The sequence below is a fragment of the Onychostoma macrolepis genome, chromosome 23 (assembly GCF_012432095.1).
Source record: "Onychostoma macrolepis isolate SWU-2019 chromosome 23, ASM1243209v1, whole genome shotgun sequence".
Taxonomy (NCBI): domain Eukaryota; kingdom Metazoa; phylum Chordata; class Actinopteri; order Cypriniformes; family Cyprinidae; genus Onychostoma; species Onychostoma macrolepis.
Window position 1 is genome coordinate 19,478,791 of NC_081177.1, and position 18,919 is coordinate 19,497,709.

The 18,919-nt window shown below is 34.5% G+C and overlaps 1 protein-coding gene across 3 annotated transcripts in view; it reads left to right on the forward strand.

The window, feature by feature from the left end:
- Window positions 1–18,671, forward strand: part of dnmt3bb.1 (DNA (cytosine-5-)-methyltransferase 3 beta, duplicate b.1) — a 45,844-nt gene extending 27,173 nt beyond the window's left edge. For all 3 annotated transcript variants that reach the window (XM_058762330.1, XM_058762332.1, XM_058762331.1), the window contains 15 exons: window positions 446–553; window positions 1,174–1,315; window positions 6,077–6,217; window positions 6,722–6,766; window positions 7,742–7,821; window positions 8,155–8,267; window positions 9,856–10,039; window positions 10,137–10,221; window positions 12,134–12,279; window positions 14,079–14,169; window positions 15,403–15,551; window positions 15,636–15,721; window positions 15,865–15,934; window positions 16,049–16,167; window positions 16,895–18,671. In XM_058762330.1, coding sequence (XP_058618313.1) covers window positions 446–553; window positions 1,174–1,315; window positions 6,077–6,217; window positions 6,722–6,766; window positions 7,742–7,821; window positions 8,155–8,267; window positions 9,856–10,039; window positions 10,137–10,221; window positions 12,134–12,279; window positions 14,079–14,169; window positions 15,403–15,551; window positions 15,636–15,721; window positions 15,865–15,934; window positions 16,049–16,167; window positions 16,895–17,036 — 1,701 coding nt within the window. In that variant the 3' untranslated portion in view covers window positions 17,037–18,671. The remainder of the gene's footprint in view (window positions 1–445; window positions 554–1,173; window positions 1,316–6,076; window positions 6,218–6,721; window positions 6,767–7,741; window positions 7,822–8,154; window positions 8,268–9,855; window positions 10,040–10,136; window positions 10,222–12,133; window positions 12,280–14,078; window positions 14,170–15,402; window positions 15,552–15,635; window positions 15,722–15,864; window positions 15,935–16,048; window positions 16,168–16,894) is intronic.
- The last annotated feature ends 248 nt before the right edge of the window (window positions 18,672–18,919 follow it).

Here is an 18,919-nt window from a genome sequence, read left to right on the forward strand (position 1 = left end):
GGTTGCAAGAAATGTTTTGTTGTATTTATTTAGAAACACTTTTGATAATAGTTGGGTAATGTATACTGGGATTGAAGTGATGTGGCTTGGTAAATGTTTTATCGCCAGTTTAAAGGCTGATAATGGCTGAATAAAAACAAAAGAATAATGATAAAAGAATAATAAGGATTATGTCTCATACCTGGTGGAAGTGTGAAAGGTTCTGTTTCCTTAAAGTAGTTTGTCATGCATTTCTTTATTTCAACACATTTACAGGTAAATCCTAATATTTTAAATTTGCGATTAATCATGATTAAACACAGTCCACGACTGTGATTAACGCAATTAAATTTTTTAATCGATTGACAGCACTAGTAATTTTATAGCAACATGTATTTATTACAAGCCCATTCTTGCCTTGAACCCTGGTTACTTTTCTGACCCTGGTGTCATGTGTATCTTGCAGGTGTCTGCTGACAAACTCGACTCCATCACAGCCTTCCCAAAGTTTTTCAACCAGTCATCCTACACCAAGCTGGCCTCCTACCGCAGAGCGATCTTCCAGGCCCTGGAGGTGAGAACAGAGATCAGTCTATGTTCATTGTTTTGTTTCATAATACTTAAAGACAATTGTTGCCTATGGGCAGTTAGACACAACAATGCAGTTTATCTTTTTGCATCTTTAGTACATTTAATAGAGGATAATTATACACATTTGCACCTGCTGTTCCGAAAGCTTGGAGCATGGGCTTGTACATTCTGAGGTTTGTATGTGTTTTTGTGTGAGATAAACAGGGAACTGGGCGAACACTCATCTGGAAAGTCTGGAATTCCCCAGAGGTTCCTTAATTATCTCTCTGTGAATCGTACCTCCTAACAAACTTAACAAAAGCATCCAAGTCCAGACATGCACCAGAACAACAGGACTGGCTGTACTTTACATTCTCTCCCTCTCTATCTCTCTTTCTCTCTCTCTCCCACTCTCTCTCTCCCTGTTGTTGTACCCCCCTGCTTCGCAGTCTACACAGCATGTTTAATATCTGCAATTTGTCTCCATTTCCACAAAGAGGATAGTCTTACTGAATGTATGTTATTTTAGACACAGTACACATAGCTGATTTTATTCCACGGACGGTTTCTGTTTTCTTAAACTTACTCTGACATACTGTTCTCCCGCTTTCGGTGTGTCCTCAGGTGGCTAGTATACGAGCAGAGAAGACTTTTCCTCCAAGTGAGTCAGACAGTCTTGAAGAACAGATAAAGCCCATGCTCGACTGGGCTCATAACGGCTTTCTGCCCAAAGGTCAAGAGGGCCTGAAACCCAGAGAGAACGCAGGTGAGCACACGTCATGGGACTCTCTTTTAGAACTCACACCTGATCCTTTGTAAAAAATAAAATAAAATACTTGAGTAAAAAGGTTTAACTTGGGGTCAAATATAACACATTCAAAGGCTTGTAACAGTAGGGTGTTTATCGTGAGCACAGTTTAAATGCATGAATATCAGTGCATTGTATTACAAAATACTGATCCATGTAGAATTTATTTTAACCAACTATAGCCCAAGAACATATCTACAGTTTTGATTCACAAGTAAGGCAATTCTGGCTGATAACAATTTAGTCAATAAATATTTTTCTTATGGCCAATAACTGATAGATGGACAGTAGGGGTGTAACGGTACACAAATATGACGGTTCGGTACGTACCTCGGTTTTAACGTCACGGTTCGGTATGATTTCAGTACAGCAGGGGGAAAACTAACCTTTTTTTTTTTTATTATTTTTTATTTTTTTTTTTTATAAATAAACAGTGGTTTACTGAACAGGTTGCTCTTTCTTTAAATACATTCAGTTATAGTTTACATTTTCTTAGTGATAAAAATCTACCTCAGCTTATGCTTAAAGCTATAGGGAGCAATTAGCTTACAATTAGACAACTTAACCCAAACTTAAATTTAATTACTATTTATTTTTAAATAGATGATCAACAATCAACTTTAAATAAAATTGTATGCAAACATGTAAATTGCACATAATGCAGTTTTTAAATTAACTTATAAATAATAGAATTTCTAGGCTATTTGTTAAAATATATTCAATTACACACTGGCTGTCATAGCATGTGTAGAACCTTAGTGAACAGACACAAAATTAATTTCAGGACAGCACATTCTTTAGCAGAATCTAAGGAGCTTTCTCTCTGTAACTGTGGTCGTAAAATTGACAAATGACCAACATTGTGCCCAAGTGTCTTGACTAGCTTCCTGCCTGTTCTCCTTATCACCTTGTGAGACCCATAAATAATGAGAGGTTTGAGGATAAAATGACAGCGTTACATCTGCACGGATTTAAGAACAAAGAACTGCTTATTTGGGGAGGTTCCAGAAACAGATCGCTCGCGATACTACGACCCCGTTCACAATAAACTACGCATCTGATAAACACAAACAATTGACTTATAGCTCCGTCTGAGCTAAGAAAATCACCAGATCTACACAACGTGACATTCTCACGACCCCCTCGGACATCTCCCCTTCTCCTGCATTCTGAAAGAACGCCTCCTCTCTAGACTTCATTTCTGTAGTGAACTAACGAGCTGTGGACACTGATGGACACTGATGACTTGTAAATCAAATGCTACGTGACATTTTATTTCCACGCTGTTTTGTTGATGTCTTTCTGCATTTGAAACACTGATTGAGCAATTACTGAGAGGGGTGAGATGTTCAGTCATGTTTATTCACGTTAAAACTAGTAGTACAGAGGAAGGAATGATCGCGTTCACTCGCGCTCCACTCTGCTCAAGTCACGGGAACCGTAGGTGATCGCGGCCGCTCTAGTTTGCTTGTGTTTATACCAGCATGTTTCTGAACCATCCCAGAAGCGGCTCTCCAAGGCATGTATACGGCAATCTGTCATGCCAAATCAAAACACTGTCAAAACACCATTTATTACCGGTATTTGAATTTCCTGGGGGGGAAAAAAAAACTGTATTCTTTCAGTACACATGCGTACCGAACCGAAAGACCCATACCGAAACAGTTCGGTACGAATACGTGTACCGTTACACCCCTAATGGACAGTATTAAAATTCTGTACTGTTTTGTATAAATACAATTATAATAAACACTAAAGACTAAATCCGACAGAATTTAGGCATCACAGCATTATAATGCATATTCATTTTGAGATTTGATAATGATTACATTTAACAATATTATTGAATTTTTAGTGTTTTTAAAGATTAACTTTGGGTGAAAATTAGGTGAATGCAGAAGTCATTTAAATGTAAAAATTCTGAAAATGAACATGAAATATTTAACATAAATAGATGCCAAAAAATTAACACTTCTAATATTGGCCAGCAACCAATGCAGTATCAATATATCGTGCCTTGAGATGAGTTAGTTAAAAGCAAAAATGGATTAGAAAAGTGAAGTTAGCTCTGAGAAAAGCTCTAACATCAGATGCCACTTGTTTTGTTATTTTGTTATTAATGCAATGACATTTAGACAAATGCTCTTTTTATGGTCATTGAATACACAAACTATCAAAATAAAAGACAAAATTTCAGAATAAAGGGTAACGTGAACCGACCTGACACGTGAACAGACAAACCCATAAAAACACACTTAAACCGTTAGAGTGGTTTCTGCTGGCAGAAATTCAAGCATTGCCACCTTGTTAAGTCATATGAAGTGTTAGTAACAGGAAAGTAATGCAACTTGTTGGTCAAGTTTTTCTCCAATTATCATGTGGGAATGTTATGAATTCATTTGTAGTCTCACAGTAGTTGAGCTCCAAGACTGTGCCCCATTTTTTAAAATTACATTTAACAGTGTTATTAAAATATTAGTGTTTTTTAAGATTAACTTCAAGTGAATGCTAGATGATTAGAAAGGTAATCTAAATGTAAAAATATATTCAATATCTACAGATACTAATCCATTAAAAATATATATTCAGTATCAACAGATACCAATCCATTATTTGATTAAAATAAATAAAACAGCAAAATAATTATTAAACAAACAGGAAATTACACAGAATGTGTGGAACCTCGTGAAGAAAGGGTGTTTAAATTCTGTGGAACTCTATGGTTGTCAAGTCTTTGTGGTATTGTTTCAGGCATTAGGGTTCAGTCAGGTATTGGCAGCCTACTCTCTCAAACTCACAGACTCAGTGTGTCTGATCATAGACCTCTGTTGGGATTCATTCAAGCTGGTCCGTCATATTTAAATGTCTGCACCTTGAGTTTTCAGGAGAACACTTCAGGGTGGACTGCACAATGGCTTCAGAGCCTTCAGTGTTTTAAACTGAAACCTCTTGTCATTCAAACACGCAGAAACCAAAACTAAACACTCACATATGCATTTATGTGTATTTCCTGAATGTTTCTGGGAGATATCAGGGCATTTCTAAGAAATTTAGTTCTCGGCTTCTTAGAAATTTGAAAAATATTATCTCTTTCCCTTTCTTCTGGGAAAAAACAGTGAGTAATAGATCAGTTCAATGACTCTTTTACATGCATAAACCCTGCCAAACGTATTTATATAGGCAGTCATTATGTTTGTTTTCTATTCATTTTATATGACAGTGAAATTTGTGCTGTTGAGAAGGAGTACTTTATGATAAAGAAACTTAATTAGAGGAAACCTCATACATACTTTATTACTTATTGACATGATATTAACTTGAGGCAGTATTCACAAGCTAAGCTGGTGCAGGCATTTGTTGGCAAGGTTTGGGGTGTTTCTTAAGTATCTTTCTAAAACTTTCTAGTTGAAACTTATCTGTCAACTATTTCGTTTTTTTGAAAATCGTGCCAAGAGTACGTGTTTACATAGAGTCGATACTTAAAAAACCTGGGGGTATTTAGAGATGTTTCAGTTTAGCATCAAGACACTGAAAATAATCACTGCAGATGAGCAAGCAGAAATGCTTGTCTCTGGTGGTGTGGTCTTACAGTGGAATCAGAAAGAGGAAATAGCATATCTAATTACTTTATAACTTTATGGATCCCTGGCTTTTTCCCAGAGTGATTACAGATGTGCTTTGTCTAACAGCTGCCTGTCTGCTTATTCATGGCTGTATTTTTCTTGAATAGTTGCCTGATGTCAGGCTCATAATTTGCCACAAAATCAAAGAAAAAAATAATAAGAAATTATATTTTGGACAATGAAAATTAAACTTATTTTAAGACTATTACCATTTTTTTTAATGTGGCTTTATTTTCACAGAGGCACATTTCCTCCCAAATTTGCATTACTGTAATTGTAAAAAAAAAAAAAGTAATGAAATGAACCTGTCTGGACACAATATTACCATGAGGTAAATTTGCACTAATATTAATAATATAAAATAAATAATTGAAAAAATATATATATATATATATATATATATATTCGTCTTAAATGTCGTGCTGTGCCGCGCCGTATCCAGTGTAGACAGCATCACTGATTATAATGGGTTCTTTTGTATTTTGTCACGTTCAGTGTAGATATGCTGTGAGTCTTCAGGCGTTTTTCAACTTTTCGTTATTGCTTCAATGCAAATGAAACCAGCACGCCCACCACGCTGTTATTTGTTGCGTAGTGGCGGGTACAGGGCTGGATTTAAAATTCAGCAACATGTTGTTTGTACATTAATTTGAAGATTGAATGTAAAATTATTAGTTAAGGTTTTTTATCGATTTACAGCACTTATATATATATATATATATATATATATATATATAGCAACATAAATTGTTCAGTACAAAATTTCAGTACAGAAATGGGCGTTTAATCATCATAAAATTAATGTCACAATGCAATAGATCATAATGGCAAAATATATTTTCTTATTTTTTTCTGCTAGAAAATAAGAGTTTAAAAGTCACTGTGACCAGTAAAGTATCACTTTAAATGTTTTCTCATTTATTTGATGTAGTAATGCTGTAGGGATTAGCCAGCTGCTGAAGTAGTTCTCACAATACAGTTGCTTTATTATCTAAACGCCTGATCTATAAAATGTAAATGTCATTATTTACAGTTCATGTGTAAGCATGTTTGATTGTGACAGTGAGTAATATTAGTCTGCTTGTGTCTCTTCCAGCTGAGTATTGTGTTTTTCCCCTGGCCTCAGAGAGCTCAGCGCTGCTGGACTCCAGCCCTCCGGAGTTCCCCCCCTCTGCCAAGAGAGCTCGGCTCAGCCTCTGTAAGGCCAAACCTGGCACTGAGGACGTCTACAGCAGAGGTTGGAGCTCACACATGTGCTATTATTTATGTTCATGTGTGACTGCTGCACACCAAATGTGATGTTAAAGGATTAGTTCACCCAAAAATGAAAATTAACTCACCCCGTAAGACTTTTGTTCATCTTCAGAACACAAATGAAGATATTTTTAATAAAACCAGAGATATTTCTGTCCATCCATTTAAAGTCTAGGACTAGGTAATAAAATGTTATGGGTTTGGAATAACATGAGGTGAGTAAATTTCATTTTTGAACGAACTGGCCCTTCAAATGATTAATTGATGTCTAAATGGCCAAATTCCTGTATGAAATCATGTGTGACAAGATTGTGAGTGAACTCTATTAGTGTGTTTTTTATTCTGTAATTCTGAACAATTATTTCAGCCATACAAACCTTTTCAGACAATGTTTGCAATATACTTTTGTGTAATTGAGTAGCATTGGACTTTGAGCTTTAACTCTCTTAATGTGTTCCTCACGACTGGCAATTCATCTGCTTTTCAGAACAAATGGTCCATGAAGTTTTGAAGAATCACAGAAGTATAGAAGGTGTGTAATGTTGCTACCTGTTACAGGGACTGCCTTCAGACATTAAAAAAACACATTAGGGGCCATTCACACAGAACTTTGCCATAAAAAAAACTTGAGGTGTAGGGCAGTGGAATGAAAAATGGCAAGATCTTAAGAAAGTTTTTTATAAGTTGAACTAGCCTACATTTATTTTGAGTGGCGCGAGGTGTTGTAGAAGTGCTTAGATTTTTATTCGGCATTAGAAGAATTCAAGTATTAGAGTTTTTTTTATTTTTTTATTTATCAATATCAGTCAATATTGGAAATAAACATTTTCATGCTCATTTCCTCATTTACATTTTACATTCAGATTACCTTTGCATTCATCTAATGCTCAATTAAAGTCACACCGATTTTTTATATCAGTTAAATATAGCAGCTTTTTAGCAGATGTCAAAACAAATGTATATCAATTTTACATACTGTACATTTATAATGTCGTTATGCCTAAATTTGCAGTATTTCAAATAACTTGTTTTAGTTTTTAGTGTCTTTTTTTTTTTATACATACAAAATAGATAAGAATTTTAAGAATCAGCTACTTATCAGTTACCATCCAAAACATGAAAATAATTACCATCTTACCTGTATCAGCCAGAATATTGGTGCATCCCTATTTTCAAATTTTCTTTACAAATAAGTATCAGGGTTTTAATTAGCACTAATATTAGGAAAATCTACAGCTATTATGTAACTCGGTCATTGCTATTTTCAAAGACATGCTTTTGTTGTAAAGTGATGGCATAGATTATACTTTTATACATTGAACAGAAGCTTTTAAAAAGCATGAATTTTCAAAAGCAATTCGTCAAAAAACCAACAATGTTTGTAATGTATGATTAGACAACTAGATCAGAAAGCAAGCTGGAGAAAAGGAGAAATGCAGAGAAGATTTTTATTTATTTATTGCAAAACAATGCTTGATTGCTTATGCTTGATTTTCTCTTGTTTCAGAGTTCTGCGTCTCTTGTGGAAAGACGAGAGTGGCAACCTTCCACCCGCTGTTTGAAGGAGGCCTTTGTCTAACATGCAAGGTAAGAGTTGACCTTATCCTCCACATTCTCAAAACACAACACAACTCGAGAGTCTGGGAACATGGTTTTCCAACACGTGCTGACATGATTGCTTATAAAAGTGTCAAGCAACAGTCCTCACCTGGACACCAGTATTGTATCTATTGATTACCTTAAGGGGACAAAAGAAGTGCCATGCATGTATGGATTTCACCATAGATCATTTACATCATCACCGCATTATCCTGTTACACTCTGTTTGCAGCAACACGATACACTGCCTCAGGATTCTGGTTGGTAGGATACTTAGATATGTAAGTTATTTACACATGTTTTTATTTGTGTATGTGTCAGGATGTTTATTTGGAAATCTCCTACATGTACGATGACGATGGCTACCAGTCATACTGCACCGTGTGCTGTGGCGGCAGAGAGGTGCTGCTCTGTGGAAACGCCAACTGCTGCAGGTACGAAACCAAATGCATACTTCTCACAAACTCGTTCTTGTCCCACAATCTATTATTCAATCTCGCATTTCATTTCACTAGCGTCTTGGCATTTCGTCACACTTCACTTCCTTAACTGCCCAACACTAACCCCCCCACCACCCGCATTCTCTGAGCCGTTCAGATATTTGTCTTTCTTTAAAGGCAAAGTGTGTAATTTATTTACCATTTGCCACAAACTGCTGCCAATCTTTCAAATCTCTGACAATTTAGAATAGTAGCATTATCAAATTTCCCCCTTTAGTTGTTTCAGTGGAGGGATGCCAGTTTTGATGAATCATTTAAACCAGTTACACTAATAATAACATTTCAAGCACTTGTTTCATGTTAGAATAATGCAGTATTATTCTAACTGCATTTTTCACACCTAATGCAGTTGCAGGTACAGTGATATATTTACTCTTTATTTATTTGGGCTATTGATCAATGAAACATTTTAATCATAATTAACAACAAATAATCATACACTTTTTTTCAAAAGTTTGGGGCCAGTAAGATTTTGGTTTCTAATGCTCATTGCATTTATTTGATAAAAAATTGTGAAATATTATTACAAATTAAATGAATGTTTTAATGTATTTTACAACATAATTTGTTCCTGTGACCACAAAGCTGATTTTTTAGCAGCTCTCATGAATTTAAAACACAAATCTTTTATAACATTTTAAATGTTCTTACTAAGTTATTTCAAACTTAAATTGTTCAAATGGTTGAAAAATCCTTATGAAATTTATGTGTGGGATCAAGAAACATGATTAACTGTGTATTAGTTTTAATTGACTTGATCTGATCACAGTATTTTTATAATTAATGATAAATTACTTTTGTTTATTTGACAGTTGTACCCTTTATTATTTTAGTTCCAATGAATTGACAATACAGAATTAATCTTTAAACTTCTATATATAATTAATTACATATAAAAATAAGAACATGAAAGCAATGAAAACATTATCATTGCTTTCTACAGTATTTATTCATAATCTAATTATAATAAAGGTGAACGCCAAACCGAAAGGATAAACGAGCTTTTGTGAACAAAAGCACAAAACTAAACATCAACATAAAACGAATCATAATCCTGACAGTTCAGGTGCTAGACTTTGTACTGTATTTTTGCGTTTTTTGTGCACATGTACTCCACCTTAAATTCATAAAATGCACACTTTCATCCTTTCAAAATCATTTTTCTGTTTTGTCACCTCTAAGAAATGTTTGGAAACTGAAATGGCTTTAGGACTTTTGGTTGATGAACTGTACAATAATTATGTGATACGGTTGCTGCAGTGATATAATTCTCTGCAGTTGAAGTACAATGCTGGCTAAGAATTTTTTATTTTTTTTTAACTGTTTGAAGCTTTGGCTTTTCAGACTCATGTCAGGCTGCTCAAACAAAAAGTATTGTTTTAATAGTGTCACCCTACAAATGACTTGTACATTAATCTCAAATAGTAAAAAAATATTTGAAAAAGGTACACTTTCACCTTTAACACCATCCATTTCATTTGCCTTTTTAAATGCTGTCTTTGATCAGTGTCTCTGCTCGCAGGTGTTTCTGTGTGGACTGTCTGGATATATTAGTGGGAGCAGGAGCGGCCAACAGCGCCCGTGATCTGGACCCATGGCGCTGCTACATGTGTCAGCCTCTGCAGCTGTACGGTGTGTTAAAGAAACGCCACGACTGGAGCCTGAAACTACAAGAGTTCTTCGTCAATGACAATGGACAGGAGTTTGTGAGTCTCACGATAACCTTTATACAGAGGGAAATACTCTGTTTGCAAAACTGTAGATTTTTAGTTATACATTATATTAACTTTAATTTTCTTTCAGGAAAGTCCAAAGATTTACCCTGCGGTCCCAGCAGAGCAGAGACGTCCAATCAGAGTCCTTTCACTGTTTGATGGCATTGCCACAGGTTAATATGATATCTCTTTGGATTTTATATTCACCTTTTCTGGGTAAATTATCAAAATTAGTGACTCACAGATGTCATATATATATTCAAAAGTTTGGGGTAAGTAAGTTTTTCTTTCTTTTTTTTTTAAAGAAATTAATACTTTTATTTTGGAGGGATGTTTTAAATGAATAAATGTAATAGTAAAGACTTATATTGTTAGAAAAGATTTCTATATTGAACAAATGCTGTTCTTTTTAACTTTGTATTCATCAAAGAAAAAAGTGTCACAGGTTCCAAAAAACAATATTAAGCAGCAAAACAGTTTCAACACTCATAATAAATCAGCATATTTAGAGTGATTTCTGAAGGATCATGTGACACTGAAGACTGGAGTAATGATGCTGAAAATTCAGCGCTGCATCACAGAAATAAATTTAATTTTAAAGTGTATTAAAATAGGAAACCAATATTAGAAATCGCAATAAGATTTCACAAAGATTTCTCATAAGATTTTTTCTGTACTTTTGATCGAATAAATACAGCCTTGATGAGCAGAAGAGACTCCTTAAAAACATTACAAATCTTACTGATCCCAAACTTTTGAGCGGCAGTGTGTGTGTGTGTGTGTGTGTGTATATATATATATATATATATATATATATATATATATATATATATACTGTGTATATATATATGTATGTATATGTGTGTGTGTGTAATAAGTATCCTGTTATAGGCATTTTGTTTATTTTACTGCTTGTTTTGACTTATTTTAAATAATTATAATTATATATAAATATATATAGCACTATATATTAGTGCTGTCAGAATTAGCGTGTTAATGCATGCGATTCAGTTTTCCAGTTTAACGGCGCTAAAAATATTTGGCTAGGGTTGGCCACCTACTTCTGTCTCTTTTTTCTTGACAAAAATTGCGTTTATTTAGACGCGCAGAATGTCTTTACGACCATATAAAACGGGAGACTTTTCAGACGCACACTCCACTTCGCCTCAGTGCCAGGCACGAGTCTAAAAAGCACGGAAAACAGTAAAGATGACGAGGAGCTTCAGTAGAACATCAGTGAACTGCGGTCAGATTAGATTAGAAAACAAATTTTCCTCTCCTGTCTGCTGTTATACTGTGCTTGTAACGTGCTTTTCAGTTGCACGCACAAATGCGTTGGTGTGCTGTATATTATGTCATATTAAAGCGCAATTATATATAAAAGGTTGTGAGAAAACACGATGCATGTCAGATCCACGTCACGTTCAGCAGCGGCAGCTCTTAAAGAAATAGCAGCCAAAAAAACCTAATAACCCAACTGAGATGTCTGTTAATCAAAGAACAAAAGAAAAAAGAGGAAATCAATCAAACCTTTTTAGTTTTAAGGATTCATCTATGTTTAATTTAGAATTTAGTGTTTGATAACTTTATTCAATTTCTGTATATTTCCTATTTGCTGAAGGGCACAGGTAGCTAAATATGACGTACTATTATGGGTTTTTATGAAGATTGTTTGAAGTTAAATGAAAAGTTATTTTTTAAAGTAATAAATATTAAAATTGATAGCTCTCATTTATACTGTAATGTTGAATGGCTATAATCAATGGTCAATTTCATGGAGACATCAGTATTGGTATCAGTGATACTCGCCTTCAGTCATAAAAAAAGATGCCACTAAACAAAAATAAAAAAATATACTGTCTTTATATTGTGTGTACATTAACTTGAATATTGCATGTGAAATTATTTCAATATAAAAGAATATTTAAAAACTTTAATGGTAGGTGAGCTTAATCACGATTAATTAGTTAACATTTTTAATCGATTGACAGCACTAATATATATGTGTGTATATATATATATAGGGCACTAGTGATTTTGAATGCTAATCACTCAATTTTAATTTTTTTTTACATCTTAATTTAGGTTATCTAGTGCTTAGAGACTTGGGCTTTAAGGTTGATGTGTACATTGCATCAGAAGTATGTGAGGACTCCATTTCAGTGGGAGTTGTCCGGCATGAAGGACAAATCCAGTATGTGCACGACGTTCGCAACATCACCAGAAAAAACGTGAGTTAACAGTTATCTGTTTCTGGCTGCTCCACCAGTTCATCTCTGATATAGATATTTAAATGTAAAGAGTCTTTAAAATATTTCTTTATTTTATTGTTTTGTCTTAAAACTCAACAAAACCCTTTTCGGTGCCACTCTCTATTTGATGTTTTCACTGAAGACTATTTAATGATTGTTCAGGTCTGTGAGGTCATTTTTACTGCTGTTTTCACATAATCAGGGTTTATATCAACCGAGTAAGACCCAGACCTCAATTCTCTGTTCCCTGATCTGTTTCATTTGATAAAAGACTGAAAGAGACTGATTGGCGCCGTCACCTCACAGGCCACACACACCTGGCCCAAAGTTATTTGTTTAGTAGCGCATTGCTTGTCCCAACAGCGCTTGATAAGGCTAATGGCCTCACCTGAGTCTGGTCTTTGTCATCACACCTCTAGGTTTCTGTTTGGCTTCCATTATCTCTCCAGCTCACATTCAAATGCTCAGGCACACACAGGGAGCAGCAAGTTGTCTTAAGCCTTAGTGACGGAACACAAAAGCGCTTTCTCCCTTTCTAAATCCCCTCTCCTCAACTCATCCATTCACCGCCTCACCCTCCCATTCAATCACTCATTCACTCACCCATTGTTGTTGCGAAGCTGGATTGGGCGGGAGCGAAGAGAGGGACGCATGAAAGGACTCTTGTTGTGGAAGAAAAGAGAGAAGGGATATATTGGAGGGGGTTTTTGGGGCCCTGGGTAGGGTTATTTATGAAACACTGAAAGAATGAGAGAGCCTGAAAAGAGTCCAGCTGCAGACACGCTCTCGCACTGGCACATGCAGATGTGCCAAGGGTAAAGATGCACACAGGCCATTCCCACAGGTGTCTGAAGCGTGGGTTTCCTTCAGCAGAACATCTGGAAAGTCTAATTAAATGCTGCCTTTGACCTCAGTGACTGGTAATTACACCAAATTACTTATACTGTTCCTTGAGTTGATAAGGAAACTCCCAGAACAGATCGAAGACAGAAAAGGTTGCACTTTATGTTGGAACCTTAAAAGTTTTCAGAAAAGTAGGAATTCGAAATAGTGCAATAGTTGCATTCTGAAAGTTAAAATACCATTCATTTTCTCCATAGGGGGGTTGATTATTAATAACTTATAAACCATTAAAAAAAAAACCTACTGTGAGCTACAGGCTTGTTAATGGATGTAAAAATAATCGTGTTCAGCAATTGAATTCCTGGTGAAAAACTACATTAGCCATGATTCTGTGAAGAAATCTCCCATCAGACAATGGTGACAAGCTAAAACAGCTCTCATAGTACTTAAATATTTGTGTGTGTGTATGTACTATATATATATATATATATATATATATATATAATATGCATATTTTGCAATAAACTAAAAATATCTTGTTTCTATATATATAATCAAAATCTATAATCCATTTCTCTGAAGTTATGTCATTAGCAGTGCTTCATGGGATTGTAATTTTTTCCATCATTAAAGCCATTATTAAATTTCAAATATGTTTTTGCTTCAAATCAAAGTAATGTAATGTTGTGATTCATCTCATAGATGGTTCATTTGGTTCATGGCTTGTAACTTTTTAATGAAGACCTTTAAAAAATCCTTATGGGGAAAAATTAATTCCTTATGGGGAAAATATTTCTGGGAAAAATACTTCCAGGCGGCTGATAAAGTGGGTGGTCACTGTTGCAGTCTGTAATAAAACATTTGGAAACAAATAATGGATTTTGGTGATGTGTGGTGCAGCCTCTAACACTAGATGGTGCTGTTGTGTTGCTCAGATTGCTGAATGGGGGCCGTTTGACTTGGTGATTGGTGGAAGTCCCTGTAATGACCTTTCCATTGTCAACCCTGCCAGGAAAGGCCTGTACGGTAAGACATTATAGCTCTTATAAATCTTATTAAGGGAATCTTTCATTCTCCTACACAAACCGCTTGAAGATTCTATCATTTGTTATAATTACATGCTGTTTCATAACACATGAATTATTGTGGGGATGTGTTTACAATCCGCTCTGTGGCAGGGTGTTTTTTAATAAAACTTTTTATTTAGAGTTATCCACTCATCCATCCATTTTCCAAAACTGCTTATCCTTTGTAGGGTTGCATGACAGACATTAATTTTGTAGCTTAAGTGGATTTGTGCCATTACACATATAATTGTGGTTTCAATTTTAATTATTAAGACAGCAAGTAAGGCTTTACTTATAAAGCAAATAGTAAAACAATGTTTACAAAGTGCTTTACAGCAGTGGTTCTCAACCAGGGGGTCAGGTCCCACTAGGGGGCCTCAAGCAAACTTTCAAGGGGCCACAGGATGACTATGTATATTAAGATTAGTAATATATTAAAATATTCTCACTTAATTGAATCGCTTAAAAAAAAAAAAAATGAAATCACAAAATGCATTGTGGCTAATTAATATATCAACGCTTGTACTTTCTGTTAATAAAAAAGCAAGTGGTGTTTCCATGAATACAGCAGAATTAATGGAAGAGATGTCTTACAAGGGGGCCTTTGAGTCAAAAAGAAAAAAATATAAATGTTTTAGAAAAATATAAACAAAAAACATCATAAAATAATTGAATAGAACTGAAGGAAGAAAATATAGATTTCACTTATACATTTTAGAATTTTCATATTTGTCCATTTATTAGTTTTCCATTAATATTTTCTTTTAATATTTTCCATGTCTCATCTTTATTTATTTACATTAATTATATTGAATCCAAACCGTATTGGTGCCGTATTTGACAACAGCTGTCAAACGATTAATCGCGATTAATCACATCCAAAATAAAAGTTTTTGTTTACATAATATATGTATGTGTACTGTGTATATTTATGTCTATATAAATACACACGCATACATGTATATATTTAAGAAAAATATGTTATGTTTATATATTAAATATATTTATCTGTAATATAAATGCATGTAAATATTTTCAAAATATATACTGTATGTCTGTGTATTTATATATACATAATAAATATACACAGTACACACATATATTATGTAAACAAAAACTTTTATTTTGGATGCGATTAATTGCAATTAATCATTTGACAGCACTTAAAAAATATGTATTATTTTGTGTTTAGAGGGGACTGGACGCCTGTTTTTTGAGTTCTACCGCCTCTTGAGTGAAGCGAAACCAAAGGAAGGAGAAGACCGACCTTTCTTCTGGATGTTTGAGAATGTGGTCGCCATGAGCGTCAATGATAAGAGAGACATCTCACGATTCCTGGAGGTCTGAGTTTATCAGTGGTTGCTGTTGTTAGAGATGGATTGATCTGGTTGATTCTGATTTCAATTTGTTTTTGCATATCTCTAGTGTAATCCAGTGATGATTGACGCCATTGAGGTATCAGCTGCACACAGGGCACGTTATTTCTGGGGAAACCTGCCAGGAATGAACAGGTATTTGCCATCTCATCTTCCCCAGTTCCTCTTAAATAATCTCCAGACACCATCTCTAAACCTTTTTAACCAGCAAAACAATAAAAATGAAAACACGATATATGTACTTTATGCAAGTTTGAAATTAATCCGCTTTCTTTCAGACCGCTGTGTGCGTCCGGGATGGATAAATTAGAGCTTCAGGACTGTTTGGAACATGGCCGTGTCGCCAAGGTAAGTTATGTGTAAAGCCAACAGGCCTTTATTGATTTTCTCTATTTATTCAGTTCATGAACTTGAGCAGGCTGTACCAGGAGAAAAACTTTAATTCTAACTCTGCGTCTTTAGTTTGGTAAGGTACGCACCATCACAACACGGTCCAACTCCATCAAACAGGGCAAAGACCAACACTTCCCTGTCATGATGAACGGCAAAGAGGACATCCTGTGGTGCACTGAGCTCGAGAGGTGAGTTCGCAACAACAACAATTGGATTTTTTTGATTATATCAAAAGTCGAGTGCTTGTGTGGTGATTTCACATGATTTTGAGAAAGCTTTAAAAACTTGTTCAACAACCAGTTAAATGTAATGACTCTAAAAATGTCAGGTGGTGTAACCATCAAGTACAATGTAACACATCAAAATATTTTTTTTCAAGGTACAATTTTTTTTAAACAAATAACAGATTATTAATTATCATACTTTTCATTGTACCATATGACATTTTACAACTAAACTTGTCATGTCAAAAATGTCAAATTATCTGATAGTTTATGAGATTTATTGACCTACAAACAGTTATGAAGATTTCTATGATACAATTTCCTGTTTTAGGTTTCACTTTGAGTTTTTAAAAATAATTTGAATATGTACTGAACTGCTTTACTAGTAACTAATAATAAAAGATGATTAGCCTATTTAATAAATTTTCTTTTCAAAGATTTCTTTCATTTAATGAGTCGTTTCCATTCATTTTGATATCAGGAAAGTTTTGTTTTTTTAATCAACCTGATTTTTGCCTTTGTCTTTTTAAAAGTCAAAAACGAATTTCAAATGCATTCAAAATTCAAAAGTCATTGTGCATTGAAGTCCACTCATATTCATAACTTGCATTTTTTAATATTGTTAATTGAATTAATAGATAGAAATAAGCGTCACATAATTGACCAAAAACTCTTATTCTCTCCTCCTCAGGATTTTTGGCTTTCCTGTCCACTACACTGATGTGTCCAACATGGGCCGTGGTGCCAGGCAGAAGCTACTGGGACGGTCTTGGAGTGTTCCTGTAATCCGGCACCTGTTCGCCCCACTGAAGGACTACTTTGCCTGTGAATAACACATGTAGTCCGTGATAGTTAGTCCAAAGTCACACAACAAACATCGTAAAGTACAAAACCAAATGTCCTCAATAAGGAGCTCTTGGAGACTAGCTAGCCTCCACATTTACAAGACGATTTCAGCTTTGCAAAGACAAGCTGAGACGTTGAGCTGACTTGAGGACGTGGTTGACCAAAATCAAGGTAGACGCTGTGTTGTGATGCTTAGAGTGACACTTAGTAAAAACACAGTTAGCTTTTGTACTAGCCATTTTTTTTAAACCGATGTGCCTGTCAAGGTCTTTGAAACTGTCAGGGTTCATCTCATCACAAGCAGGTAGATTTTATCCTTTATTATCATGAGAAAAAAAAAAATCTTTAAATCCTTTAAAAAAAAAAAAAAAATTCAAACATTTTACAGCTTATCTGGCTAAGGAAAGTACAAATGTAAGATTTTTTTTTATTATGTGAAAGAATCAGTATACTTGCATATGACGCATTTCCATGGTATTGTTGGTGTAAGAAAAATACTTGAAATCTATCAATGCAAACGTACAAACACCAAGCTGTGAGCCCTTAGAAAATGCATTTCAAAAGATGCGTGACAAGAATCGATGCTTCATACAGCCTACATTCCCTCTATAACATTGCACAATAACAGTATAACCAGAAGGTGTGTTTATTAGCAGAACTCAAGGGCATTAGCCTGCTCAACATTACACGATTGTTTTCTTGACAAGTAATAATTACTCAAGATAGAGATCAGTGTACTGTATTTTAACCTTGAAATTAATGTTTACAAACTTTAAAGCTTTCTTATTATACCTTGAATATTTTTTTTAGATTGACCTCTTTGACGAGGGATCAGTGTAGATGTAAAATGTTAGCTCTATATGGGTTTCTCTCAGATAGAGGCTTTAATTTGTCTTTGAAACTGTTGTTTTTATACTTACTGTTGCTACACACAATAACAAACGCATTGTAGCTTAAAAGTGATGCCTCATCTGTCTAAAACACTTAATGTGTGGTGCCTTTTGAAGAGAACAGATACAGCCTGCCGTACGGGGGTTGTGAAGAAACTTTCTGCTTTTGTTTGATAGACCTAATGCTGTAACACAAGCTGTTTTATACGTCTAATTGTATGCTTAATGTAAACTACTGTCCAAACTTAAAGCTTGAAGACCATAAATAACCTTAATACTTCATAAGACATGGAACAGAATTATCGTTGGATACTGCATGTAAATTACACTCATTTGTCCTGTACACATCTTGACAGGCAAAAACGTATGTAAAACAGTGCAAAGATGTGCTTACTGTCATTTTATTTTCTTAAAGGTTTTTTACTGTAGCGTAAACACAATTTTGATATCATAGCCTTAATATTTTGCTTAGTAGATCTTTAAATTTGATATATAAAGCAGTCTTTTTACTTGTTTATTTGGTAACATAATGAACATGTTAATCTACCTTTGAACATTAACAGTGCTTTTATACAGTCAATTTATATTTACTTTATTTTTATACTATTTTCCTATAGTTTTTTTGTATACAGTGTATTTTCTTTTGGGACTTATGGTATAAAACTCAAACAATAACCAAAAAAATAATAAAAATGTTAGTATCCTGAGCAAAACCAATAAAGACAGACTCCAAAGCTGTTTCAGCTTGTGTTTTGTGTTCAATGTCTGCTTTTAATTGTGTGGTTATGACTGGGGATCATATGTACCGATTTGAAATTAATATAATCATAAAGCTTATGTTTTTTAAAAGGAGCCTTGTAAAAGGGACTAAATTCACTTTTATCAGATGCATCTAAATGTCTTTACATATCCTGGAAAAAAACTATTTTGTCCAATTAAATGCTCTCTAAAACTAATAGGTCTAATACCACCAACACATC